At 41.1% G+C, this 27739-nt stretch overlaps 2 protein-coding genes across 2 annotated transcripts in view; both read right to left on the reverse strand.

The window, feature by feature from the left end:
- Window positions 1-27739, reverse strand: part of LOC125286791 (palladin-like) — an 84875-nt gene that overhangs the window by 34297 nt on the left and 22839 nt on the right. The window contains exons 4-6 of the mRNA XM_048232068.1: window positions 19576-19629; window positions 16741-16882; window positions 6910-6933 (exon numbers count right to left, since the gene is read on the reverse strand). Coding sequence (XP_048088025.1) covers window positions 6910-6933; window positions 16741-16882; window positions 19576-19629 — 220 coding nt within the window. The remainder of the gene's footprint in view (window positions 1-6909; window positions 6934-16740; window positions 16883-19575; window positions 19630-27739) is intronic.
- LOC125286039 lies at window positions 9118-12720 on the reverse strand. The gene is made up of 2 exons (XM_048230705.1): window positions 12236-12720; window positions 9118-11619 (listed from the first exon to the last, which is right to left on the reverse strand). Exons 1-2 carry the CDS (start codon window positions 12453-12455, stop codon window positions 11198-11200), a joined length of 642 nt encoding a protein of 213 aa, XP_048086662.1. The 5' UTR covers window positions 12456-12720; the 3' UTR covers window positions 9118-11197.

The following is a 27739-nucleotide window of genomic DNA, read 5'->3' on the forward strand; positions in this document are numbered from 1 at the left end:
AAAGGCTTTTATCTTACTACTAGGAGTAGGCTACTACTAATTTGATTCACAATGAAACGTTACATTTCATTTACATGTTAACAATGAGTAGTTTTGGTTGTTGTTGGTGGCGTTATTGCATCCCTTTTATGAATGCAAAATTGTTCCCTCGCGATTGGAAGCTCCTGTTAGCATAGGCTACGATTTCAAAACATCATAGAACGTAAAATGACACAAAAAAGCTGTTTATGAATAGGTCTTAGTGAGTTAGGAGTCCTCACTTAAGCTGTCCCAGACTTAGGTGCTACTTTTAGGTCTAAAATGCTTCGTGAATTACTTTTTGTGAAAAAATGAGTCCTAAAGTTAGGAGTGACACGCCCATTATTTTTAGGAGTTGCTAATTCGCCAGTTAGGAGCTACTTTTAGCCTTAAAATTATTTGTGAATACGGCCCCTGAATAAAAAGGCCTAGCCTAAATGAATGAAAATGAAAATGAAAATGCCTAATGAAACATATGGATTGATGTAGTATCTTTGTAACATTATTAAATGATTCTGTTACTATGCCTACGTTTGCAAAAGAGAACATTTTAATTTGATTCACAATAATGTTACATTTAATTTACATGTTGACAATGATTAGCCTAGTTTTGGTTGTTGTTGGCGGCATTATTGCATGTTAGTTATGCCTACAATGCAAAATTGCTTCATGGCAAAATGCCGCAGGTTTGTGATATAGGTCTGTGAGTAAGGAGTCCTCTTGACTTTTCTTGACTGTCAGAGGTGGGAAGGTGTGATTTTTTGGGGGCAGGGCCGGATTAACTGGGCACAATTGTCTGATGGCCCCCCTTCCCCCCAGCCAACGTGAATCGGGTGGTTAGTTAATAGGCCTATCGTGAAGATTTTTCCTGCCATCTAAGGCACGAAGATTCAGAGGCCAAGCCTCACCAAGTAGCTCGTTTGTTTACAACTAACATTCCATTTAATTAAACTGCTTTATAGGCTATGCCGAAATAGTTTTCAACATTTTGAATATTAGTGTCGGGTGAATTGAAATGTTCTCAAAGTAGCCTTATGGCTGAAAGCTGCTTGGGATCCCCCCCGTCAAGCAATATAACCATACAAACGCGCTTCCTGCACTCATTGTTTCAAAAGGAGTCATTTTGGCTTTGTCAGAACTGAAGAGCTGTGGACGGCACGGCAGGTATGCCCAATGAAAATAAATTAACGCAACACAACACAGACCCCGCTTCTCTCGCGTCAGTCACTGACATGAACGAAACACAGAACCCGCTTCTCTCACGGCAGTCACTGACATGTCTTTTTTAACAATTCTGTCGGAGGGTCATTGAACAATTTCTAGCAGGCAAGAGAGGGTCATGTAACTTCCAACTGAAGCACTCAAAATTCCTCCGGTGGCCCCTTCAATAAATAACGAACAGTCCCTAGATTGCTGCTGGGCTATATGTCTTGGTTCTGTTAACAACTCATTGTCAAACGATAGCCTATCTGCAAGGTTGCATCCATTACAAACAAACATGCAATGTGAACGTCTGGGATTGGGGAGAGCACTAAATGCTCTACTGAATAAGCATGAAGTCAAATCTTTAAATGAAAAACACTCTTTAATAATCCAAAAAAATAAACCGCTAATGAAGTAAACTTGTGACCATCAAAAATCGTTTATCGCTTGTAACTCTGTGATACCAGGACGTAACAGGAAGGCATTTGGCTGAGCAACGGAGGTTAATATGCTGCATGTTTTGTCCAAATGATGACTGTCTATCATCATTGCACTTGGAGAAAACCGGACTGTTTCATTCGTCCCCCGTTTCAATCGTCCCGGTTGTAGGCCTACCTACTCAAAACGCAGATAGAACCTTATTATTCTAAGGTAGCGAAATAGCGTTCAGCATGATTCATGCCCAATTAATTCCCCCTGTTAAAGTGTTTGCCTTTGTAGTTTGGTTTCGTGATAGCCTATGATAAACGGCTTATGGCCAAATATGTGAAAACGTTAAAATACAGTACGTGATAAACCCGGGAAAAGTTGACTTTGGAGGGTCATAGAAAAATGTATTGCTGGCGAGGGAGGGTCACGTCTAGTGATGGGGACGAGACCGCCTATGCCGAGTCCGAGACCGAGTCTTTGAAGGGTCGAGACCGAGTCCGTTGGTTTTCAAATACAGTCGAGTCCGAGTCAAGACCGAGTCTTTGAGGAAGCAAGTCCGAGTCGAGACAGAGTCGAGACCAAGACCATAAAAACATGTCAGTTTTCATATTCATGATTTAATATCACCCCAATTAATAATCAACAGTTAGGCCCAGGCTTGGAATTTCACCATTTTAGGGGCAAGGCCATTTGGCCTTCAGTTGGGCATATTTGGTGGGGGGCACAAAGGCCACATGTCAGGGCACCAAGGCCAAAGTTAACTATACAGTAGTGGGCTATAAAAATAATCAAAGTTGTATTCAGCCTATTCACAGCAGTAGACCTGCATCACTGTATGAAACATTACAAAAACATGAAACATGACATATTACATAGAACTGTAAATCATCTGATCATCTAATATTTAGATGTCTAGGCTATATTTAATATTTATATTTATTTTATATTTGGCCTGTTATGGAATCATGTATTGAACAATTTAAGCACAGCTCAGCTTTAAGAAACTCAAATAGCCTAGATGCATGCTTAGCATTTTTTGATCATTAAGACTCCTTTCACAAACTCAGCTGTATATCCTCTGATTTTAATATTTACCTATATCTAGGCAATATTTGTAACATTTATTTTGTATTTGGCCTGTTATAAAATCATGAAGAACGATTTAAACACATTTTGAAACCTAAAGACCAAAGTTGGAGACATGAATGTAGACCTTGCTGCAGATTACATTTTTAATTTAACCGGAATATACTCTGGAACGGCTTACTGTACAGGGGACTGCTTTATTTCTGGTAAGGTCTGCTGTTTATTCTGATATATGGTTTGTCATGTGTTGAACTAAGGGTTCGTGAAGTATTCCACCGAGATGAATGGGTAGGGGAGATGGGTATAGCACCTTATGTAGATGTGTCTGTAATGAGTAGGCTTAATGATTGCGAGTATTTCAACTGAGAAGAATGGGTGAGTTTGGACTTGCCATGCTCTGTCATTTTCTCCACTGTGTAAGACTGAATTAGTTTGCGCTGTGATGCTAAGATTATTTTGACAGGCTATAGGCTAAATAAAAATCGCTATTAAACGGACACAAAGCAGAATATTGAAAGAAGGGGGCACCAAGGCCAACGCAAGGGGCAAAGACGTGGCTGCCGTGAAATTTCATTTTCATTTTTTTTAAAATATGAACATAAAAAAATGCGCTGGTCTCGAGGACTCGGTCTGAAATTACGAGTCCTTCTCCTCCCACTGTGGTGAGACCGGACTCGAGTACTACATCACTGGTCACGTCTTTTTGGACTAATGCTCCCAAAACTCCTCCGGTAGCCCCTTAAATAAATAACGAACAGTCCCTAATGAAGTAAACTTGTGACCATCAAAAATTGTTTATCGCCTGTAACTCCGTGATAACAGGACGTAACAGGAAGGCATTTGGCTGAGCAACGGAGGTTAATATGCTCTATATTTTGTCCAAATGATGTCTGTCTATCATCGTTGCACTCGGAGAAAACCAGAATGTTTAATTTGTCCTGCGTCTCTACGGCTGCAAACGGGATTCACTCGCAGTTAACCAAATATTTCTTTATTAGGGCAGGGCAGGCATATTTCTGGCTATTACATTATTTCTAAACCAGTCTGCTAAAGTCTGTAGTGAAGTCTGTGTAGGGTTTTCCAGGCTCCATTTCTTTTTACAAGACACCCTGCTCACTTGAGCCATCTACCGGTCGTTTGGGTTGTTGCAGCGTCTCACTGGAAAAATACAAATTAAAGTCGCGTGATACCGCGTGATCCCACGTGCTGACCGCGAGTGAAGCTGGCCAAGTCGAAGCACTGCCCACTGTAGATCCTAATAGAAAGCTGTTAGCTTCCCTAAGCTACAGGTAGGCTTATAAGGTAGGCCTATTTACAACATAAATTGTCAATAGGCTATGCTGGCGACACACATAAAATCTCCTTTGGAAACCAATGGCTTACGCCTTACAGTATCAAGCGGACTTAAACTGCCATATCGTGGCGAAAAGTTGTAATAAAATTCACACAGCTCCATGAGTCAAGGAAAGTGCGAATGAAGTAGCCACTTCTAAATGGGACCCACTACACAGTAGCTTAAGGTGTGTTGCTAAAGCAGCCATAACGAAATGAAGGTGTCATTGTTTGGATACTTCACACACACATGCTTTTTAATTTCACAGACTACAACTACCAAGCTGGAGTCAAAGCACATCGATTCCCCTCTCACACCCTGCACGCACTTAAAACAAATAAACAGGCGTCTCAGTCTTATGCATGTATAGGCAAAACTGTATCAGACCGGTGTAACGTTGGTAAATCTTCCATTGCACAGAATGATTTTTGTAGCACGTGCAACAAATGACAGTCGAAAGATACAATTACAGTGCTGCTATCAATTTGCTTGGTATAACCGCATTTATAGTTTTCTACAAATGCAATCAATCAAATTGGCCTCCATCACTCAACCAACGCTGACGGTAACATTACCTAGGTCCTTATTAGGGGTTTGCACCGACGTCTCGTTCTGGCCGGTAACTATGGTAACCCAGCACGCGCGGCCATATTGGCGATACTCAGTGAATGAAGTACAATGGAGTATTATGCACTTTGGATATCTTACGTGATTGTAGCCGTGTCTAAACAACAGAAAAGCTCATCAAAATGCGTCTAAGATGCGAAGGCATATAGGGCAGGACTTGGACCACAAGAAAAGTAACAAAAATTACGGATTATTGGCAGTGCAGATCCATATGAGTTGGGTGAGGGAGACGAAGTACCAAGTTCAACCACAAGCGCCCCCTTCCTCTGATAACTTCTGGCATTATTGTCCCTTCTCCCTGGTTTTTTAATAACTTTTGGAAGTCGATACCTACACCAGATGTTTTTCTCAGTCTGACCTATTGGTACAACCTAAAACACGGCAATAATTAACCATTTTCCTTGACGATTATAGGGATTTACTTCAGTGCCTAATGCTTTCTAATGAGGCGAGTATCTCCAATATGGCGATGTCCAGATCTGATGACACGCCATGCAAACCCCTAATTGATATTATAAGATTAGCGTACCTGCAGTAAAAACCAAGCATGTCCGATAAACATCCTCAGATTTATTTCGGCTTCAAGAAGAAATGGGAATTACATTTCATGTGAACATCGTCCTATCCTTCGCTCTCTGCGGTAAACTACGGTCCTTGTAGGAAGCGTCCATTGTTTTTCCAACCCACTTTTAACTTCCAACAAAATTACGTCTCACTGCAACGATGCGCCATCTAGTGGACAAACGACTACTTATCGCCAATACTGGAAATGCAGCCATGATGATGATGATGATGATGATGAATATTTGGCTTTCTTTTAATCCTACTGAATTTGTAATTATGTATCGGCCGTTCTAATACTGATAGTATGTGGGTGCCTGTGTGTGTGTGCATGTGTATATGTGTGCACCGCCATCTACAGGCCAATGAGTGTACAGTCACTAAATGTACACATAACCTAATTTTTTTTAGACCCCCCCATTGATGAAATTCTACGAAACTTGTCATACCCCCAGTGAATGCCAGGTCAATCATACACATAAAATTTGGTGCAGTTCTGAACATCTTAACTGAAGATAGGGGCGATTAAAGCAGAATAATATTGCATTTTCACTTTTTACCAATCATGGGTGCAAATCACAAATGAGTGATTATGGGCCAGGTTGATGTGGGCCCTTGAGACCAACATACCATAAAAGATTCTTCATCCTCAGTGCCACGGTGCAAGTAGTTTTTTAGGAAAAACAGCTTTTTTTTGCGGTTCGGGGGGCCCAGCATGGGGGGGGGCCCCCGGGGACGAAACGAAATTTTTCCGTAAAAGTCTAGTGGGGCTACATACCCACCAAATTTCATGTGCACCGGTGTTTCGGTGTCCCGGGTATCGTTGACCAAAAATTCAGGAAGTAGATGACGGGAAAAAAAAAAAAAACTGACAATCATTTCACAAAACCTAGAAGGGATTAAGCTGGGATATTTTGGTTATCCTGAATGAATTTAGCCTTGACTTGGTTTCACGAAGAGATTGCACATAAGTTACCATGGGGATTTATTCTCTGCAAGGTTTAGTTAATTCTAATGGTAATTATGCTATCTGATTGGTTCAGCTAGCTGTCATTTAAATCAGACGTCCGTGTGAATTTTTAAGGAGCTTTATTCCATTCATATACTATTTAATAAATGTATTTGCTTGAAAAAAACATAACAGATTGTCTGCCTACTTCCATATGGTTATCATTTTAATTTGATAGCCTTATAATTATTAACATACTTGTTTGCTTCTTTTGTGGAAATGTTTGATGAATAACCTACTGTAGTAGTTGATTGGAAATGGAGGGGCAATTTTTCCGAAGTTGTTTTCAACGAATTTGGTTAATATTGAATTGGCCTAAAGCCACACTAACTTACAATAAGTAGATTGGAGTCTCTCCTGGAACACCTTGTATGCTGCTATATTACGGGTAGGAAGGAGCATGACACTTTTAGTCAGTTTTGGATGAATTAGGCATTTCCTTAGCAATAAATGGGTACCCAGTATGTTAAAAAAAAACACCTTACAGACAAAAAATCCTGTCTGTTGGCTTATTTACCGTTTCTCTGTCAAAATCAAGCTCTGTATTGATGAACAGCTGAAAAGCTTGAACATCTGAAGAACCCTCTGTATATAAACTTCAACATGCCATTTTAGTCATTACTGTTGTCATTTGGCCACTTACCTGGTACAGAAGTTGAACTAGCTTCTAACAGAGATGAAAAGAGAAATAAGACATAAATTCAGAAAAACAAATATGATGCAACAATTAACAAAACACAATAGCAAAATTATATTTCTTATGACCTGTATCTCACATGACCCTAATTTGACCATAATAGTAAAGAAAATATGGTAACACTTTCTACGGTTGTAGAGTTGTGCATGCATTCATAACACCAATAATTATAATAATTTACAAACAAGCATGAGACTCCATAGCAATCTTCATAATGCATTTAATAATTAATTATTATAATTATTATATAATTTTATTAGTCATAAGGACATAACAGGACCCCTGCTGATCGCCCTGCAGCTTGCCTACAGGGCAAACAGGTCGGCGGATGATGCCATCAATATGGGACTGCAATTCATCCTGCACCACCTCGACTCCCCAGGGACGTATGCCAGGATCCTGTTTGTGGACTTCAGCTCGGCGTTCAACACCATCATGCCTGAACTTCTACATCGGAAGCTCACCCAGTTGTCAGTGCCTGCCTCTACCTGTCAGTGGATCATCAGCTTTCTGACTGACAGGCAGCAGCTTGTCAGACTGGGGAGCATCTCATCCAAAACCCAGTCCATCAATACAGGCGCCCCACAGGGGTGTGTCCTGAAGTTTGCAGATGACACCACCATCATTGGTTTGATCCAGGATGGTGATGAGTCTGCTTACAGGCAGGAGGTAGAACAGCTGGTTTAGTGGTGCAGTCAGAACCACCTGGAGCTTAACCCCAAGAAGACTGTGGAGATGACAGTGGATTCAGAACAACACAGTGTCCAAAGTGGATTCCTTTAGGTTCCTGGGATCAACCATTTCACAGGACCTAAAATGGTCTCTCCACATTGACACTATCCAGAAAAAGGCCCAGCAGAGGTTAAAGATCTCTCCGGAATAAGTTCCGGCTCCGAAACAGCCATGTCCACCCAACTTCCGGGCGCCGAATGTCTATGGGAAATAACATGGCGTTTCGAAATATCATACCTGTCAAACATCTGTAGGTAGCGAAGTAGAAAAAAATGGTGGGCCGATTGGCCTACACACTTCTGCCATCTAGTTTCCACTGGATTTTTTGATCGAAACGGCATGTTATTTCCCATAGTCATTTGACAACCGGAAGTTGGGTGGACACGGCTGTTTAGGAGGCGGGACTTATTCCGGAGAGGTCTATACTTCCTGAGACAGCTAAGAAAGTTTAATCTGCCTAAGGAGCTGCTGACCACTTTCTACTCAGCCATCATTCAGTCTGTTATCTGCACCTCAATCACTGCCTGGTTTGGGTCAGCCACCAAACGGGACAGGGACAGACTGCAACGGACAATTAGGGCTGCAGAGAGGATCATTGGAGCCGACCTTCCCTCCATCCAGGACCTCTACCGGTCCAGGGTCAGGAAAAGGGCAGCAAAAATCTCTACAGACCCCTCACATCCTGGTCACAAACTGTTCAAACTCCCTTTGGTAGACGATACAGGGCACTGTTTGCCAAAACCAGCTGACACAAAGACAACTTCTTCCCCCAAGCAGTCACTCTGTTGAACACTCAGAAACAGCCCCCACCCTTAAACTGAACAAAGTCAATCAACACTGTTCTGCTCATCTACCTCATGTGTACTTTAACCTTACAGTTACAATATTGTTATTAATACATCATCATTGCACTGAACTGCCTTGCACTATATTTATATCTAGTCTTAAACCTCAGTCTATACTGATATTGCACTATTCCCACCCTCTTTTCAACTGTATATTGCATCTTGCCAGTGTCTGTTGAGGTGTCCACGACTTGGCAACCTTGACAGGGATCAAGTCAAGTCAACCCCCCCCCCCCCAGGAAAATATTCTTTTTTACCTAGACCCACATATTCAATTTATCCTGTTAAAATGTTTTTTTGGCTCAGTATGAACATGTTGAACAATGATTATTAAATCAAACAATAATATTGTTGATGATAAATTCAAAGTTAATTAAAAAAAAATTCAAAACGCTATAAATCCATCCATTTTTTTTCAAAACACTATAAATCCATCCATTTTTTCCAAAAACCAAATTTGATGGTTTGTCGTTTTTTTAACAACATATAACCAGGGACTCATACTATAAATGAATATAAATCAAATAAGTGCAAATGCATGAAATATATAAAAGCCTAATAATAAAAAGAATGTGTCGACCACATAAAACAAATAATTTAGAAATAACACACATACAAATACCAGTCCTTAAATACAACATTGTTAAAAATACATTCAAATAATTTAGTAACACATTTAGGCCAATAGTCATTCAGTGCCGAACCTGAAACAAGTAATGATAGTAATAACAACAATATTCAATAAATTATTTAGTAATACATCAGAGCCATTTTTAGTAAAGTGTCAAACCTGTAACAAGTAGGACCAATTTGTCCACTAAATATGCATGAGAAAAAAAACAATTATTGAAAATATTCAATAATGTTAACAATGTTCATTAGGTAAGTCAGTCAGTAATAAAGTGTCTGAACTCATAACAAGTAGAACCATTGTCCGTTTTACATTTTAAAAAATCACATAGTGTGTGTGTGGATGAGATGTGCTTTGAGTGTGTGAGAGGACAGAGAGAGAGAGAGAGAGAGAGAGAGAGAGAGAGAGAGAGAGAGAGATCTTCATCACCTTAAGCATTGAAAGTAATGATAATAATGATAACAATATTCAATAGGCAATTCATTTAGTAATACTGTACATTCAAAGTAATTTTCTAGTGTCAAGAGTGTGTGTGTGAGAGAGAGCATTTGTGTGTGTGTGTGTGTGTGAGAGAGAGTAATGTTTGTGTGTGTGTGTGTGTTTGAGAGAGAGAGAGTAATGTTTGTGTGTGTGTGTGTGTGTGAGAGAGGACAGAGTGCGAGAGAGAGAATGATCTTCATCACTTCAGCATTGAAAGTAATGATAATAATGATAACAATATTCAAGAGGCAAGTCATTTAGTAATACATTCAAATTAATTTTCTAGTAAAGTGTCAAGAACGTGGCGTGTGTGTGCGTGTGTGTGTGTGTGTGTGTGAGTGAGTAAGTGAGTGAGTGACAGAGAGAGAGCGAGAGAGAGAGATCTTCATCACTTCAGCATTAAAAGTAATGATAACAATATTCAATAGTCATTTAGTAATACTGTACATTCAAAGTAATTTTCTAGTAAAGTTTCAAGAGCGTGAGTGTGTGAGAGAGAGCATGTGTGTGTCTGTGAGAGAGAGAGAGAGAGAGAGAGAGAGAGAGAGAGAGAGAGAGAGTTTGTGTGTGTGTGAGAGAGAGAGCCTGTTTGTGTGTGTGTGGGAGTGATTGAGAGAGAGAGAGATCCACTAGTATGGATCTTTATCACTCAGGCCTGCATTGTCAGTCACCTGATACAGTGCATCATCATAAAAAGCCCTCACAGCATCAGACACACCTATTGCTCCTAATAGTGCCAGCACATCTCTCTTTTTTGCAGCCTTAAAAGAGGTCTGCTTTGGAAGTACCTCAGGTTTCAGGTCAGCCCACTGCTTGCTCCGCTTTAACACACTATGGAAACAATACTCCCCATTGTAAGTCATCTTTACACCCACCTTGTTTGTACTCAGTCAAGCATTCGTGCTTCACTGATTTTAAAGCTCCACTGAGCCTTAACACAGTCTTTTGTAGCTGACCTGTAATCAAACGCCTCCCAGTCTAAGCCATAAACATGAACGTTGCCGAATTGCTGCAGGATGGCATGGTATTCCTGTGTTAGCAGAATTGTGTCCATTTTCCTGATCTTCTGTTCAATTCTGCCAAAGACTCGGTCTGCAGAGAGATAACTGTGGCCCCGTACTGGAAAGGTGTGCTCTATGCCAAGGTTGGGGAAAAGCTGCCGAAGTTCCATCAGCATGGACACCATGCTCATGTTCTTGTTCTGCCCAAAACAAGAGTTGCTGAACAGCCGAAGCCCCCTGGATCTGCTGACTTTGTCCTGAAGTTGAGACAGTCATTCAGCGCAGAAGCAATCATATTGCTATCTTTGCTACCCTCATTATCCTGCCACACATAGAGATGGACATCATCTTTTGCCTGGTAACTGCTCTCACCATGGTGCACAACCACACCCAAACAGATACAGATACATCTGCCGTGAGTAATAGGCCTGTCCTATCGCGGTTTTTGGAAGGACCAGGTTTTGCATCATATCAAAACAGAGGGTCACATGACCTTCAGCAACCCTGCCTAACATGACATAAAAAACGCGCGCTCTACGACGATGCTAGATGAATGATGCCGATTCCATCCTCTTCTCTGTGTCAGTAAGGTTTGGGTCTGTAATCCTGAAATTGTACTTGGCACAATCAGCGCATGCATCTGTAGCTGGATGGCCGAAGCCAAGATTGAATTCCTTGGAAAACACTGAATAATAGAGGGAATAGCTGGTTTGAGCATGGCTCTGAGCCTCAAAGAGCTCATGCATCTTGTGCACATTCAGGTCACTGGGGAGATACTTGCGGCCTGGTGCACCTCTCCGGCCATAATGACTGGCCCTGCAGGTGAAAGACTGTATGTGCTCCACAATGAGTTGCCTTCTCCTTGCATGCTCCTCACTGTGTCGTGCACCACCCCTTCTCTCTGGGCAAGCCTCAGCAGTCTCCGCATAATATGGAGCCACCCGGGACACACAGTCTTTGCTGATGCCTGTGAAAGTAAATTATTTAGATTATCATATACATTGGAGTCAGTATGAAATAAATAGATTACACACAACTAACTTGCTATTACTCCCTCCCTATTTCTCCTTAGCAGGGGTTAGAAACCTCTTTTGCTTAACATATCACCTTACACACACTTCTCTCTCTCTTTGAGAGCAAAGGGATTTATTTCACGTTTCTCTCTCTCCCTCTTTCACTCCTATTTACAGACAACCTACAGCTTCTCTCTCTCCCTCCTCTCTTTAAAGATGACCTACAGCCTCACTATCTCTCTCTCGTCAATCATGCCCTACAGTTTTTATTAACCTCAAAGCCATTAGGAGTTACACACACACACACACACACACACACACACACACACACACACACACAGCTCCCCTAGCCCTGCTCTATAGCAATGACATACTGTACCATGTAACAAGCACAGCTTTGCACATATCCCTGCATTGTTTACTGGCCACATTTTGTAGGCTACTTTTGCACTATCAACACTAGGCCTGAAATGTATTACAACTTATAAGGTACAACGTATTACAACTTATAACGTACAACTTACTGTATTAAACTAGCCAATTCTGAAACAAAAGTTGTAGCCTACTCACCAAACACTTTGATGAAGGTCGCCTTGCAAACTGGCACCTTCTCCGGATGGTTGTTGCACAAAAGACTGTACTTGACAGATCCGCTCCGGCCTTTTTGTCTGTTTACGTCCTGGACTTTCGGACGCTTTCTTGCCACTTGTGTGATGTCCAGGAGATGAAGTATTGCCTGGTCCTGGTCAACCTCATTTGGCTTTTCATAAAAATATTCGAAGTTTCTCATTAGATCGTCCGGCAACAGCCGCTCAGCCTGACAGAAACCTTTGGCAGCAGCTTTGTGTTGACATCAAACTGTTGGTATCAACGCGCCACCCGAGTGACGAACCTTCTTTTTTTGTTGTTTTTTGTGATTTTCATGGTCTAGTCGGCGTTTTCAGGTGTAGGTCTCACTGGCTCATCGAGGCCATCAAAACTGTTTACATAGTTTAAAGCACTCATGTTGCCGAATTAATTAAACAAACCTCTGTTCAGAGTGCCGCCATGTTGGATTGCGTAGAGCGCTCACTGAATTCTGATTAGTCGAGAGGATGTATCACGTTTAGGCTAAAAATAGGTTCGGCGCTTATCGTGGTTTGCAAAGAAACTGTATCTTGCAGTACATTGTAACAGGGAAATATGCCGATTTGGCATGAAACGTTGATGGAGCAGTGAATAGGTTCAGTACACAGCAAAATGACATGACAAACTCAATTTAAAAACAAATGGCATTTATCGTGTTTTGGAAAAGAGCTCTTCATTTATTCTTATACATAGCCATATTTACGATGGAGTATTAGTGCCACACATGAAGGAAAACATATTTTTGCCATGGCGAGATTAAACTCGACATTTCGAGAATAAAGTTGAAATATCATATCTACTTTAATCTAGACGTGTCGACTTTAAAGTAGACATGCCGACATTAAACTCGAAATACAGTTTAAACATAGCCTACAGTTTAATCTATGTAGCCTACACTAACACATATGTGACATGAATAATAGACCTACTTCAAATAGGTGTTATTTCAGATAGATTGCTAGATTGCAGACATTCAGATAGATTGCGTCTTCTGTTAACTCACTGCCATCATCGTGAAGTGCTGTATCTCGCGGTTATAGGCTACCATGCACTATTATATAGCTAGAATAATACATGTTTCCAATGATATAATGTTTCTATAGTAGGCTACAAAATGTTATTTAACTCTGTTTTACGTGGGTAAGGCCACCGCACATCCAAATAACTGCCCTTCATGACCCACAGGCCGTCACTCTCCATAGGTTAACCATGCAAAACTCATTTTTCTAAAACTGCTTTTCCATGTCTCACCTGCAATACATATAGGAGGCTATAAACACAGATATGTATAAGTATAATAGGCCTATATTCTTTTGATCCCATGAGGGAATATGTGTGCATTTACATAGAGTACATGGGGTTACCTGGTCGGGAGGACAGCTTCATCCGTCCCTCCATAGACATTCAGCAATAGGCTGTTTTGCATCCATTACAAACATGCAATGTGAAAGTCTGGGATTGGGGAGAGCACTTAGTATACCTAGTCTAGTGCATAAGCATGAAGTTGAACCTTTAGATGAAAAACACTCTTTAATAATAGGCCTACAATAAATAAATAAACCGCTAATGACGTTTACTTTTGACCATCGCATTTATCGCCACCATGATAACAGGAAAGTATTTGGCTGACCAACGGAGGTTTATATGTTCTATGTTTTGTCCACATGATGTAGGCCTATGTCTAATCATTGTTGCACTCGAAGAAAACTGCAATGTTTCATTCGTCCTCCCTTTCAATCGTCCCGAGCGGTCGTTCTCTCTCCAAACTAACTTTATTCTCAAAATGTTGAGTTTAATGTCGACGCGTCGAGATTAAAGTCGACATGATATTTCAACTTTATTCTCGAAATGTCGAGTTTAATCTCATCATGGCAAAAAATATTTTTTTCTTCATGTGTGGCCCTAATACTCCGTCGTACATAGGCCTATATCATGTGGACAAAACATAGAACATATTAACCTCCGTTGCTCAGCCAAATACTTTCCTGTTAGGTCCTTATCACGGAGTTACAAGCGATGCGATGCGATTGTCAAAAGTAGCCTAAACGTCATTAGCGGTTTATTTATTTATTGTAGGCCTATTATTAAAGAGTGTTTTTCATCTAAAGGCTTATGCACTAGACTAGGCATACTAGGCGCTCTCCCCAATCCTAGACTTTCACATTGCTTGTTTGTAATGGATGCAAAACAGCCTATAGCTGAATGTCTATGGAGGGACGAATGAAGCGGTCCTCCCGACCACCCCACGTACTAGGCTAGTAACCTACATGTGCACATATGCACACATAGTGCATAAATAAAGTACATGCACACATATACCCTCACGGGATCAAAATAGTATATATGCTTATGCTATACCTGTGTTTATAGCCTCCTATATTTATGGCAGGTGAGACATGGAAAAGCAGTTTTATAAAAATGAGTTTTGCCATGTTAACCTATGGAGAGTGACGGCCTGTGGGTCATGAAGGGCAGTTATTTGGATGTGCGGTGGCCTTACCCACGTAAAACAGAGTGAAATAACATTTTGTATAGAAACATTACATCATTGGATACATGTATTATTCTAGCTATATAGCCTAAACGGCATAGTGCATATATTTCCATAACCACGAGATACAGCACTTCACGATGACGGCAATGAGTAGGCATAGTTAACAGACAAGACGCAATCTATCTGAATATCTGCAATCTATCTGAAACAACACCTATTTGAAGCCCATTATTCATGTAACATATTGTGTGTTAGTGTAGGCTACATAGCTTAAACTGTGTAGGCCAGGGGTCTCCAACCTTTTTGGGAATGAGGGCTACCTGAAGACCCAAAATCATATGGAGGGCTACTCATTTAAAACAAACATACCCTCACCCCTTTTTTGCGAGGGTAGTCCTCCTAAATAATAGGCCTATGTGATTTTTACTTTTAAATGATCAATATTGTGCAGGCCTATACGTCTTTATATATTAAGCAACTGTATTTTCAAATTTAATATCAATAACCTATGCAACACTACCAACATTTTTGTTCAGTTTGTTCATTTCAAAGTTTGCATGGGGAATCTAATCTATTTTTTTTTTTTTACAAAAAAACTATCTTTTTGTGCAATTAATAATTTGGGTTACAATTTGTACCCAATTTACACCCACCCACCATTATGAATTCAGGGGTTCTGATTTCAGTGGACAATTCGGTTTTAACATTTCAATAGTAATCGCCCACACCACCCACACATATGAAAACTCCTTTTAAAGTTATTGCACACCTGAAATGATCCATGATCTGACAAAAAAGGGTAATGCACAGTCCTGCTCAGTCATGCATGCTATAACATTTTCAGCGCTATTATACGGCAGTTGCCTACGGAGGAGAAAAGGCCTGTGAGCTAAAGCAATTGTTTTTCAGTCCTTGAACAATCATGCAAGAACCGTATTTGACGAACATGGAATGGCCACAGAACTTTTGCAAAGATATGCTTCCATTGGCTACACCAGACAAGCAAGTTTTTTCCCCCTTTACTGTCTATGCGTGCGAGCAGCGTGTATGCGCTCCGCTTCCGTTGTTGTTTAAAGATTGAATGGGAAACGGATTTGGAGCCAAAGGCTAAAATTTAACGCAGCTACAATTTGTAAGGTATCACCAATATCAATTTAATGTTACAGATGTATGGCTAAATACATTATTAAAATGGTTCTGGTCTAGACTTAAATATCTATTGAAAACTTCACAATGGAGCGTGTTTTTAGAGCGTGATCTGCAGGCGACCTGTTGGCTATTTTTAGAAAGTGCGCTGGGGGCGCCTCATAGCCGTCCGTGTTGGAGGCACCGTGTTGGAGACCACTGGTGTAGGCTATGTTTAAACTGTATAGTGAGTTTAATGTCAGCATGTCGACTTTAAAGTCGATACGCCGAGATTAAAGTAGATATGCTATTTCAACTTTATTCTCGAAATGTCGAGTTTAATGTCGACATGGCGACTTTAAAGTCAACATGTCGAGTTTAATCTCGCCATGGCAAAAATATTTTTTTTTCTTCATGTGTGGCCCTAATACTCGTACATATTCTACTGCCCTTCATTCTATTCTTGTTCTGTTTTTATTCTTTTACTCTTTTTATGTTTTTTTTATTTTTTATTCTTATATGTTGTACTTTGAGAGCAAAGATTAACCGGAGTCAAATTCCTTGTTTGTTTAGGCTACGCAAACCTGGACAATAAACTGATTCTGATTCATGATGATCACATTATATGGTGTTATGAATTTTTGCATAACTCATTATAACAATGATCTTCATAGAAAGTGTTACCAAAAATACTATATATTACATAAATGGTTGAACTGGATTTGTTCAGGAGTATGAAGGTAGGCAAAATTAATATACATAAAAGTAAATGTACAGGTTCTGCAATATTTCAGTATTTAGATTGTCACATGGTGATTTTGTCACCTACTCTTTCTTAAGATGCGAAAATCTGCAGAGTCCACAATCTGCTCATCTTCTCTGTACCAAAGGACTTGTAATGGGGGTGTTCCACGAAGATGACATTCCAGAACCACCAGCTGGCCCTTCACTGTACTCATATCATGAAGACTCTAGAACATATCATTCATGTTATTTTGAAGAAAACTTTGTTAAACACAAAGTCACATCTGCCTATTAGGGCTGCACGATATTAGGAAAACATGCAATATGCGAAAACATTATTGAGTACTGTGATAACGATATAACTTGCGATATTTAAATATTTTTCTCCATTCTACTTGCTGCTAGCCTGTAGGGTTTGGGGGTTAATGTATAATGACAGAAATAAATGTATAATTTTCTACATAAACAATATAAAATATTATGTAGCCTGATGAAAGTGGACAGCAAGGACAGCAAACCTACTGACTAGGCTATCGAAGTTGTGCGGAAGATCTGCTCCAAGAAAATCCTTGTAAAAGACGGATAGAAAGCCAATCTGCACACTTGTGTACCAACCAGCGGAATATTCCACATTGCTAGCCTTCGCTGGGCTTAGCAAAAAGCTATATCGCGGCGGTCACTCATCTAAAATCTTAAGTAGCCCAGTCTGTAACCTCATACGCTGCGCATCCCACGTTATTAGGCTACCGGGATGCCGACTACGAGGGCAGCGGAAAGTGAAAGTAAGGGGCTGCGATCGCACAGTCCAGGCTAACGAAGAAGGCTAAACAACTTTTACAAATAACGAATCCTGATGACCTCTCTGCTGCTGTCTGGGGCTTTTGCTAAATGCAAATCATGAAATACAAGCCTTACAGTGACAGATACCCAGATAGCAATTTCCTTTGGGCCGGATCCGCATAAAAGCCTTTAGATCCGCCTGTAGCGGACATACGGTATCTGACTGTGGGCCAGGTCTACTCCTGATACAGGTTTCAGCTCTGCTAGCAATGCTGTTTTATCACCGGTTTACAGATTTGTCCCAGGTCCAATTTCCGCAACTCAACTGGAAGTCAGGAGATGCGTTTAAAATACAAAACACTGATTTGGCCCAAACCTGTGATACGGATATGAGCCTAAGGACCATTTTTTCACAGCAGACCCAGGTGGTAATGATATTAATTAAGGTGCTGATTCTGCTAAATTGACTGTCCTTTCCCTACTTCGTTGTCAACTGGCTGCTAAAGAAAAAAAAAAGGTATTTTGGAATGGCACAAATTTAGAAACCATGGGGGTGCACTATGTTCCCATGGCCACTTCATTTCTACAGTAAGGCTGGAAAAGAAGATATAGTTGGCTCAATATTGATCATATGTTCGTTTCATTTTTATTATTACCTAGCAGTGGTAAAAGTAGTCAATTGTTGTTTGTGTCAGATCTAACAGTGCTATGAAACAACCCCATATTCTTGCCACGCATGCAGAAGTCCAATCAGTAATGTTAATCAAGGATTTTTGGTTTGCTCACTATCAATCTTTGGACATGATTTGCCAGCCTGGGGTTGGACTAGGACAGCCCAACTTTTCAAGGTAGTAGGCTATCTGCTTTTTATCTCTGTTGGTTTATTCAGAGACAACAACAAGCAACCGAGCGATTGATAACTTTACTATTATTTTCCAGCAACAACAACTAGCTTAACTTCAGCAAAACAGCCATCACAATAACTATTTTGGAAAAAAAACAGTGATAACGCTAACAGGATCACTGATGATAAAAAACGAGTGTAATTGTGACTTAGCCTATTTGCAAAAATGAATAAATGGCTAATGTTTATTTTGTGTTGTTTCAGATTGACCATGGAGATGACTGAGGAGGACAGCCTGAATATCGATGGGAACAGTGGAATTAACACGACTTAAACTTTGTCTGGGATTGCACTTCTACAGCCAGGTTGTTGAATAAAAAAAATAATAAGATACTTATGTGTAAAGTTTTTTTACCCCCCTTGTGTTTGTAGCCTAGCTTATGTTTATCAGTTGAGCTGTTGGGAAAACGTTACGAACTTTAGCCTGGGTGAACCTATAACGAACCTGTTAGCAAATGTGTAGCAAACAGATTTTTCAGGATAATTAGCCCTAGTTACCAATCACATTTCACATGTCAAATAAAGCCGGCTGATGTCTGATAAACGGGTCCGTATTGCATATAATAAACAGAACTGGAACACATCAGTAACACAGACTACCATACGGAACTGGGCCAGTCTTAGCCCTTATTGGTACCAGATCCGTCAAACGGATCCAGACCAATTTTGGACCGATGAGCGTTTGGACGCCGGATCAGAGCCATTATGCAGATCCGTGCCGGACGTTGTGGTAGGTGTGGCCCAGTTCCGTCCCAGTGTATGTTTGCTATCTGGGTATCTTCTGATCCTATAACGATAACGAAAGAAATTGTTTATTTTATCACAATGGAGAAGGACGCATGTGGCGTTGTGTTTGTAACACCTTCATAAAACCAAAATATTTCCATATAACAGACGTGCTTTTCCTTTTAGTCACCAATTCCTTGTAGCCTACCTCGCTCGACTCAATATCTTCAGCCATCACGACTTAGCTCCTGCATCTAGGGCAGCATGACGGCATCGGTTTGGTAAAATATGTTGACATTCAGAATGTGAATACACCATAGACTGTATGGAATGCGCAAGGCACAGAAAATGTATCGACATTTATCGAAAATTAAGTAGCCTAATCTTTGCGGTATGTCCATCACAAGCGTTGATATCGCGATAACGATAGATTTTAGATATATCGTGCAGCCCTACTGCCTATCACTCCTAGGCAGTCTAACCACTACAGCAGTCATGATGGTCCATTACCTTTACCAATGTGGGTGCCACTCCAGCCTGGTGACTGCATGATGGGCTCAAGTTCTGAAAAAATATATGAACGGCACTTCATAGAAGAAAAGATTTACAAGACAGTCAAATATATTAAAAACCACACACTAATCCCGGCGCAGTGAGCTGCCTGCAACAACAGCGGCGCTCGGGGAGCAGTGCCTTGCTCAAGGGCACTTCAGCCGTGCCTACTGGTCGGGGTTCGAACCGGCAACCTCCGTTTACAAGTCCGACGTGCTAACCAGTAGGCCACGGCTGCCCCTAATTTCATCTAACTAAAACCATCTATGCAAAAGTGGCACTATTTGTATATTCTACAAAACATCTACAATAATAACATGAGAGTAAAGTGAATGTAATGAAATTAGTTTTTATTCAAATTAAGTGTAAACACAACTACACAAAATCCTATTTTAAAAGGTATTCAACCCATGTAAATAAACACACAATAAATGTACCTAGCCAAGACTTTGTACTTTTGAACCTTACAGTATAAACATAAGAGTTGCCTACATAAAAGTAAGAAAAGCAATCAGAAATGTTATGTAGTTTCAACACAAATTTCAAAAAAGTCAAACTAAATGAAACCAGTGGCTCTTTCAAATGAATACTGATGAGATGGGTGTATCACACCTGTAACTGCCCCCACCCCTCTGTCAATTACTGTCTTTGTCCTGTCAAGTGCTCTACCGGGGCACTACAGGTACCTTCCCCTAAAGCCTTGCAGGCTGCTACAAAGAAAGTGTGACTGTGGCTCTCTGCTCCCATGTACAACTGTATACTGTTTCGGTTTTGGTTCACACCTTTCATAACAAAGACAAATACACACTAATTAGCCTATCAAAACAACAGTATGCTGCAACAAGTTCTTTCGTTTCTCTGTGTTTACATAATTTGCATCTTATGCCTGCATTTTACAATCTTATGGACATACAGTAGTTACGGAGCATAGGCTAATAAAGTCACTTGTTAACAAGCTATGCATTGCATGTGGACTGTAGGCTAAACTGTCCTTAATTATCCCCTTAATCACAACAAATAAAGGGAACCCCTGACTTGTCACCTTAAATGAAAGATTAAGGGGTTTCACACTCAAAAAATGTAAAGGTTAACATTTAGAGGCCTGTTTTACAAATTACGGTAAGGGCCATTTAATATACCGTAAAACTTCAAATAATCGCCGAGTCCCAAAGAGACACCTGTCTCTTTTAAACGCCTGGCATGGCTACAGGTACGGGTTAAAGGCCGGTCTCCAGTAGAGGCCTGGTCTGTTTTTTAGTTTCGGGTTGTATTTAATCTTCTAAAACCCATCAGATCGTCTGTTTAAAGCCCAATTCACACCTAAGATTCGCAATGACACGAAACCGTTACAGAAAGGAGGTTACAGCAGTGTGAATTAGATGTTGCACGTCGTTGCAAGCCGTCGCAAAGCATTCACCATGTCTGTTCACAGTTGCAAGGTTTTAGAATGTTGCATCAAGTTGCTGCTCATTGTCGCGAATCTTGGGTGTGATTTGGGCTTAAGTATGGCGCACACTGTGCACGTTATGATCAGATGGCATTAAAAGACTGCGGTGGGGAAAAGCTAGAGTTCCAAATTGTAAAACTTTTTTTTCAATATGAACTATACCTATATGTCCGACTTTGTCATCATTCAATTCATCCCTTGTGTTTAAAATTTGCGGATAGGCCGATGGTAAGCTTGTTTTTATGCTGGCAACAAAACCAGAACGGTTCGCGAACGTTATTCTTTATTCTAAATGCCATGGCGATAAAGAGAAAGAAGTCAGAAAAGGAATTTACCTCAGACTAGGCTATATCAGAGCCCGTCTACGGACATTCTCTGGCTATATACTGAAATAGGTTAATGGTGCAAAGTCAAGTGCGCTTCTATGGGACTGGTGTGTGCGCGCACAGTTTTTATTGATGAGTCGGAGTGGCAAGTGCTGCGCATAGCTGCAGTGGAATGTGGCTGCCCAGTGCATTATAAAACTTCTCACTCTTAGACCTACTCATACACGGCGCTGAAATGGCGTATTCACCCCTGGTCAAAAATATGTTCCCGCGCGCCTGGGAGTAGTGATTTGAATGTAGACTGTTGTCAAATTTGGCAAATACAAAACGGGAGAAACAATATGGTTCATGCTTTCTCATGCTGTTTCATTCGTGCCGAAAAGGAGGGAGAATGAAACATTAAGCACGTTCCACTTTTGCCTAAATAATTCCTGAACGGACCGATATAGGCTATTTGCTAGTGACAAAATATGAGCTTTCAGTGTGATACGATCTCTTTGTAAATTACGTTTAATTAAAATGTGGTTCATCTGTTCTGGCTATCCCCGCTATTTGGATCTTAGGTCTACTATATCTCACTCAATGAACAACATCTCAACACTAAATGAATGATGATCCGTAATTGTCATCAGCCTAATCATATAGGTAGACATTCAGTGTGTTTGCAATAATTAATTCGATAATATTGTCCATCTTTGCAGAGGAAAAGTTTTGTGTAAAGGGAATTAAAGGCCTGTCTCATATAGACGCCTGTCTCTAATACTAGCCGGTGCAGTTTGGCGATTTGGGAAAATAAAAGCCCGGGCTATTATTTGGAGTCTTTTGGCAGGAAGGGTCCTTTCTGAACATCTTCAGGATATTCAGCGTCCTTCGAACAGCGAATGCATTGACCGTGTCACACCCTGTGAAGGTGTGCAAGCCAATTAGGCTGTCACACACACTGAATCAATTGAGCTTACCAGTTTAGTGATGTCAAGAGAATGTATACGGTTCTGTGTCCCACATTTCTGATAGATGGGACTGGAAGGCAAGACAGCAGGGGCGCCAGAACGAGTTTCAAAGTGCAGGGGCCAGATAACAACCCCCTAACCCCCCCGTCTTTTCTCTCTCTTGCGCAAACAAAATGTGTGCGTTCCAAATAGCCTGCGTAATTCTGCTTCATAAAGTTGAACAAATACATGGTTATTTTACAGATAAATAGAAATAGACTACTGTCATGCAGTTTTTTGGGGTAGGCCAACTTGGAGTAAATTTACACACAGGAGATTCTTTCTCAAGGCTACTCGTAGCTGAGCAGAGTTGGGTGTAACACGTCAGTAATCACATTACAGTTCCTACAGTGTGTGAGCAAAGATTCCTATATTCTCTTATTTAGCCTAGGCCTTTAGATGATACTTTGCTTTTCTATTTACAATCAGGCCGTTTATACGAGCTAAAAATAAATGACTAAATATTCCCCAGAATAAAAAGGAAAATCAGCCTTTGAAAATGTTGCGGTAGCAAGTGCATTCTTAATTAAATTAAACTGAGTTGCCGGTATTAGTGTGTGTGTGTGAGTGTGTGTGTGTGCGTGCATCTTCTGGGAGGGCGACAAGAACATTGGCAAAAAAAACAAAACCCATCGGAGTAGGCAATTTGTTACCTTACTACTGAGCGGGAAACAGTGCACAACTAACTAATGCAGGGATGGGCAACTCGCGGGCCGAATGCGGCCCTCCTCCTCACTCAATGCGGCCCGCGGATCAATTTTGAAATGTCATTAAATGTTTGTTTCACATGGTTTTTACCACATCTGAATCTGAACAGGATCCTTATTGTAATGATAAGGTCCACCGATAGGGGCGCTTCCTATATAAAACATCCAGCGGAGTCGAGCTTTCTTCACTAGCGAGCGAGGAAGAGACACGGTTTATAAAGAAAACTCAGAATCGTAGACAAGGTGGGAAAGGTTCAGACAAGGTGGGAAACAGTAGCCTAGAAATCTAGACGCACCCTAGCGGCGGCAAATTAATTTGCTCAGCCTGTACGTCTAGTAGCAAACCATAGGGATTTCTATTGGCTGACGGCGTGGACGGACGCATCGGAGCACCTTGTAGCCGATTAATAGCCTAATCGCCTATTTCACAGTTGTGCAATAAAAGCAGTATCATCATAGCAGTATTATCATATCATCGTTCAAATAATCGTTCACATTTAATATAGGCTAATGACAACCACTGTTCCTCAGCTGGAGCTGCAGAGGAGTCTCCAAAGTACAGGGAGACAGAATGCGCATGACTTGAGTATGAATATCACACTTTTTGAAAAGGGGGAAAAAAGATGAAGGCATTGATTAAAAGGCGAGGCTAGAGTTGGAGGAATTGTGCCTTGTTAATGTAAAGGAGAACGTGAGAATGACTTCCGCTGACTCACGTAGGCTCACAAGTAAGAAGCATAAATCAGCCTTAAACTGCATTATGATGTCCACACGAAATGCAGCCTAATTTTCTGTCAGCAGAAGTTCGTATCAGCAAATGTGGTTTGGGAAACTGGGACACAGAAGTGAAATAGGTTAACCTGGTCTAATTGAACATTGCTGGTCATTTAAGGGCAGCCGTGGTCCACTGGTTAGCACTCTTGGCTTATAACCGGAGGGTTGCCGGTTCGAGCCCCGACCAGTGGGCCGCGGCTGAAGTGCCCTTGAGCAAGGCACCTAACCCCTCACTTCTCCCCGAGCGCCGCCGTTGAAGTAGGCAGCTCACTGCGCCAGGATTAATGTGTGCTTCACCTCACTGTGTGTGCTCACTGTGTTTCACTAATTCACCGATTGGGTTAAATGCAGAGACCAAATTTCCCTCACGGGATCAAAAATTAAAATAATAATTGAATCTCATGTCGCGCAATAAATGTGGTTACCGCAACAGATTCATAACTTCAGTAATTGCTCACAATTAATATAGGCTAATGACAACCACCCACTGCGTCTGGAAAATAAACACGAACTGTAGTCCGCAGATAGGCTACATTGAAAGCACAATTTGAAGTCATCCCGAGGTGACAGCTGGAGCGAGTTAAAGTCTCCGATGCACAGGAGGACATTAACTCAGGAACATTACAATAAGTCAAACCAGAATAAAACATTAGATTCGGCTACATTTCAAATCCATCCACAAATGTTGCATTGATTGAGAAAGAATGTCCCAGAGTGGAGTGCTGTCTGCTCCCTGGGGGTGTAGCCTGGGCACTCCGCTGGTGTTTTGCTCATCGGTTTTGACCCATTGGCAGAAAGTTTAAGGTTTTTCAACAGTGACCCTGCACAAATAGCTTTAGGCTATATTAGATGCGGGCTACTACCGCTATAATGGTTTGACTTTTCCATCTGTGTAAAGGTTTTGTTTTTTAATTATTTTTTCGAATAAGGCTCATACCGTCAATGATGCAGATAGATGGGGTTGGGGTGTGTTCTGCTGGAGACACATTATTTTCAAGTTCTCTGACAAGTCCCATCAGCATTTGCCAGAGCCCATGAGTGAGCAAGAACATCCCTCATATTGACCTTCCTGCTTTTAGCTACAAGGATCATGTGACTGAACAGGTTTCTGTCAGCCTTTAGAACAACATCCTGACCTTTCTTTCCATAAGATCTTTTTGTGTTGATATTGGAGAATGTTTTCAGGTCTTGTTTGGTCATCTTGTCATGGAATTTAAAAGATGGTTACTCTCCATAAGATCAAGACTTGAGACTTGACATCTTCATCTCTTTTGATCCTTGGACCCTATAGATCTGGATGGGACAGGTTGGAACTGCCTTGACTTATCAAGTCTCTCAGCTGTCAGGGAACATGCTTCTGTACTTGGCTGTTAGGCCACAATATTTAATCACAGCTCCTGGCTTCAAGCTGAATCCCTTTGTCCCTCCAGCTGTCTGGGTGTCTTTGTTCACCATTTCTTCTATGGCTTGGTCAACAGGGATTCAGAGAAGTTAAGTCGGTCATCAATTACGACACCCAGGTTATGTGCCGATCTAGTTGGGGTCAGTGACGATGAGTCAAGCTGGATGTTAATCGACTAGTCGACTATAATTATGAAAACCCTACAACAAACCACCATTGTGCCATATCACCAGCTTCCAATAGACACACAAAACATTTCATCCAGACTTTCAAACAATCCTAGTCTGGCTATCACAGACCAAGCTCAATCTAATTGACCAGACCAAGCTCAATCTTAATTTGATAAATTAACCTTACATTTTTCAGTAGCCATATGGGTGTGTAGATTTGAACAAAATCTGGTTTGGTTCTTAACGGGAGCCTTTACTGCCTTTAAAAAACGATTTTGTTTACCGCGCTTGGTGCACTTGGTGAGTTTGGTGCTGGGCTGGTGGTGCCTTATTTTCTGCCTTAACTCTGGTCGAAACAAATTGGTACCTTCTTGCATATGAATAAAATTATATCAGTCTGGTTTCAGAGCTCACCACAGTACTGAATCAGCCTTAGTTAAAGTTTTTAATGACCTCCTCATCGCTGCCGATAATGGACATATATCAATATTGGTCCTCCTGGACCTCAGTGCTGCCTTTGACACCATAGACCACAACATACTACTCCACAGACTTGAACATTCGATAGGCATTAAAGACTCAGCACTCGCTTGGTTAAGATCATACCTTTCTAACCGCAGACAATTTGTACAGGTTCACAATAGATAGATAGATAGATAGATAGATAGATAAATAGATAGATAGATAGATACTTTATTGATCCCGATGGGGAAATTCAATAAACCGTCTACCCAGACTATGGTAAAATATGGGGTGCCTCAAGGCTCAGTATTAGGGCCCCTGTTATTTTCTCTCTATATGCTTCCTCTAGGCTCAGAAATTAGGAAACATGGCATTAAATTTCATTCTTATGCAGACGAAACACAACTATACCTTTCCATAAAACCTGACGAATTAACTCCGTTAGCCAAACTTGACACATGTATAAGAGACATAAAGACATGGATGACAAATAATTTCCTGCTTTTGAACTCCGATAAAACAGAAGTCATGGTTTTAGGTCCTAAAAAGATGAGGGATATCCTATCCTCATCACAGGCTACATTTACTGATCTTCGACTATCCTCATCCACAAGTGTTAAAAATCTTGGAGTTACAATTGACCAAGACCTATCACTAAGTAATCACATAAAATGAAGTTTTGGTAATCTGTTTTATCATTTAAGGAACATTTCAAAGATAAGGAAGTCTTTATCCTTACCAGACGCTGAGAAATGAATCCATGCTTTTGTCACCTCAAGGATTTATTATTGCAATGCTCTATACGCTGGCTGCAATAACACCTGTCTAAAGAGCTTACAGCTTATACAAAATGCAGCTGCTCGCACACTCACTAGAACTAAGAAATATGAACATATTTCCCCTATCCTGGCATCTCTACACTGGCTGCTTGTTAAAAGTCGCATTGACTTCAAAATATTACTTCTAACATACAAAGCCATTAATGGCCAGGCACCAGAATATATTAAAGATCTCCTAGTCCCATATAACCCACCCAGACCCGCTCGATCACAGAATACTGGCCTTCTTGTAATTCCAAGAATCTCAAAAACTACAGTAGGGAGGCAGAGCTTTCAGCTATCAGCACCCCCCTCCTCTGGAATAATCTCCCTTCCTCAATTCGACTAGCAGACACCCTCCCTATTTTTAAGTCTAGACTTAAAACATACCTCTTACTGCCTCCCATAGTTAGGTATGGTGCGGTGTGGAACTTCACCCACCTCAGGGATTTTGGAATGGACCACCCTGCTGAGTCCCTCGTGTGACTGGCACCTCAGTGTAGCGTCGCGATGGTGGTCACTGACCATACCTGCGCTGGTGTTGACTACCCCTCACCATGCCTTAGTTATGCTGCTATAGCATAGTGCTGTCATGGACTTTTCATGTGTCACATGGTACAACCCCCGTCTCCTCTCTCCCTTCTCTCTCCCTCAACTCTCCCTCTCTTGCCTATTCTCACTATGGTCAGGGATGGATTACTGCACGGGCCTACCAGGCCCAGGGGCCCAAGGGGTCAGGGGGCCCTGAAGCCCAAGCCTTTGCATGGAATCATTGCCTCAATATAAACAAATCAGGATGTAGGCTATGAATCTGATTGAATTTAGTATTGGCAATCCCCAAAATGCACCAGAATACAGGAAATCACATCAAAAAAATTTAAAAAATTCTGGGGAAGGAACCCCAAACCCCCCCTCCCACATATACGACAATTAGTGGGGAGCCCTTAATACATCTGGGCCCAGGGGCCCAAAAATTCATAATCCGCCCATGACTATGGTATACTGTAACAATATATAGTACCACTGA

The sequence above is a fragment of the Alosa alosa genome, chromosome 21 (genome assembly GCF_017589495.1).
Source record: "Alosa alosa isolate M-15738 ecotype Scorff River chromosome 21, AALO_Geno_1.1, whole genome shotgun sequence".
In the NCBI taxonomy this organism is placed as follows: Eukaryota; Metazoa; Chordata; class Actinopteri; order Clupeiformes; family Clupeidae; genus Alosa; species Alosa alosa.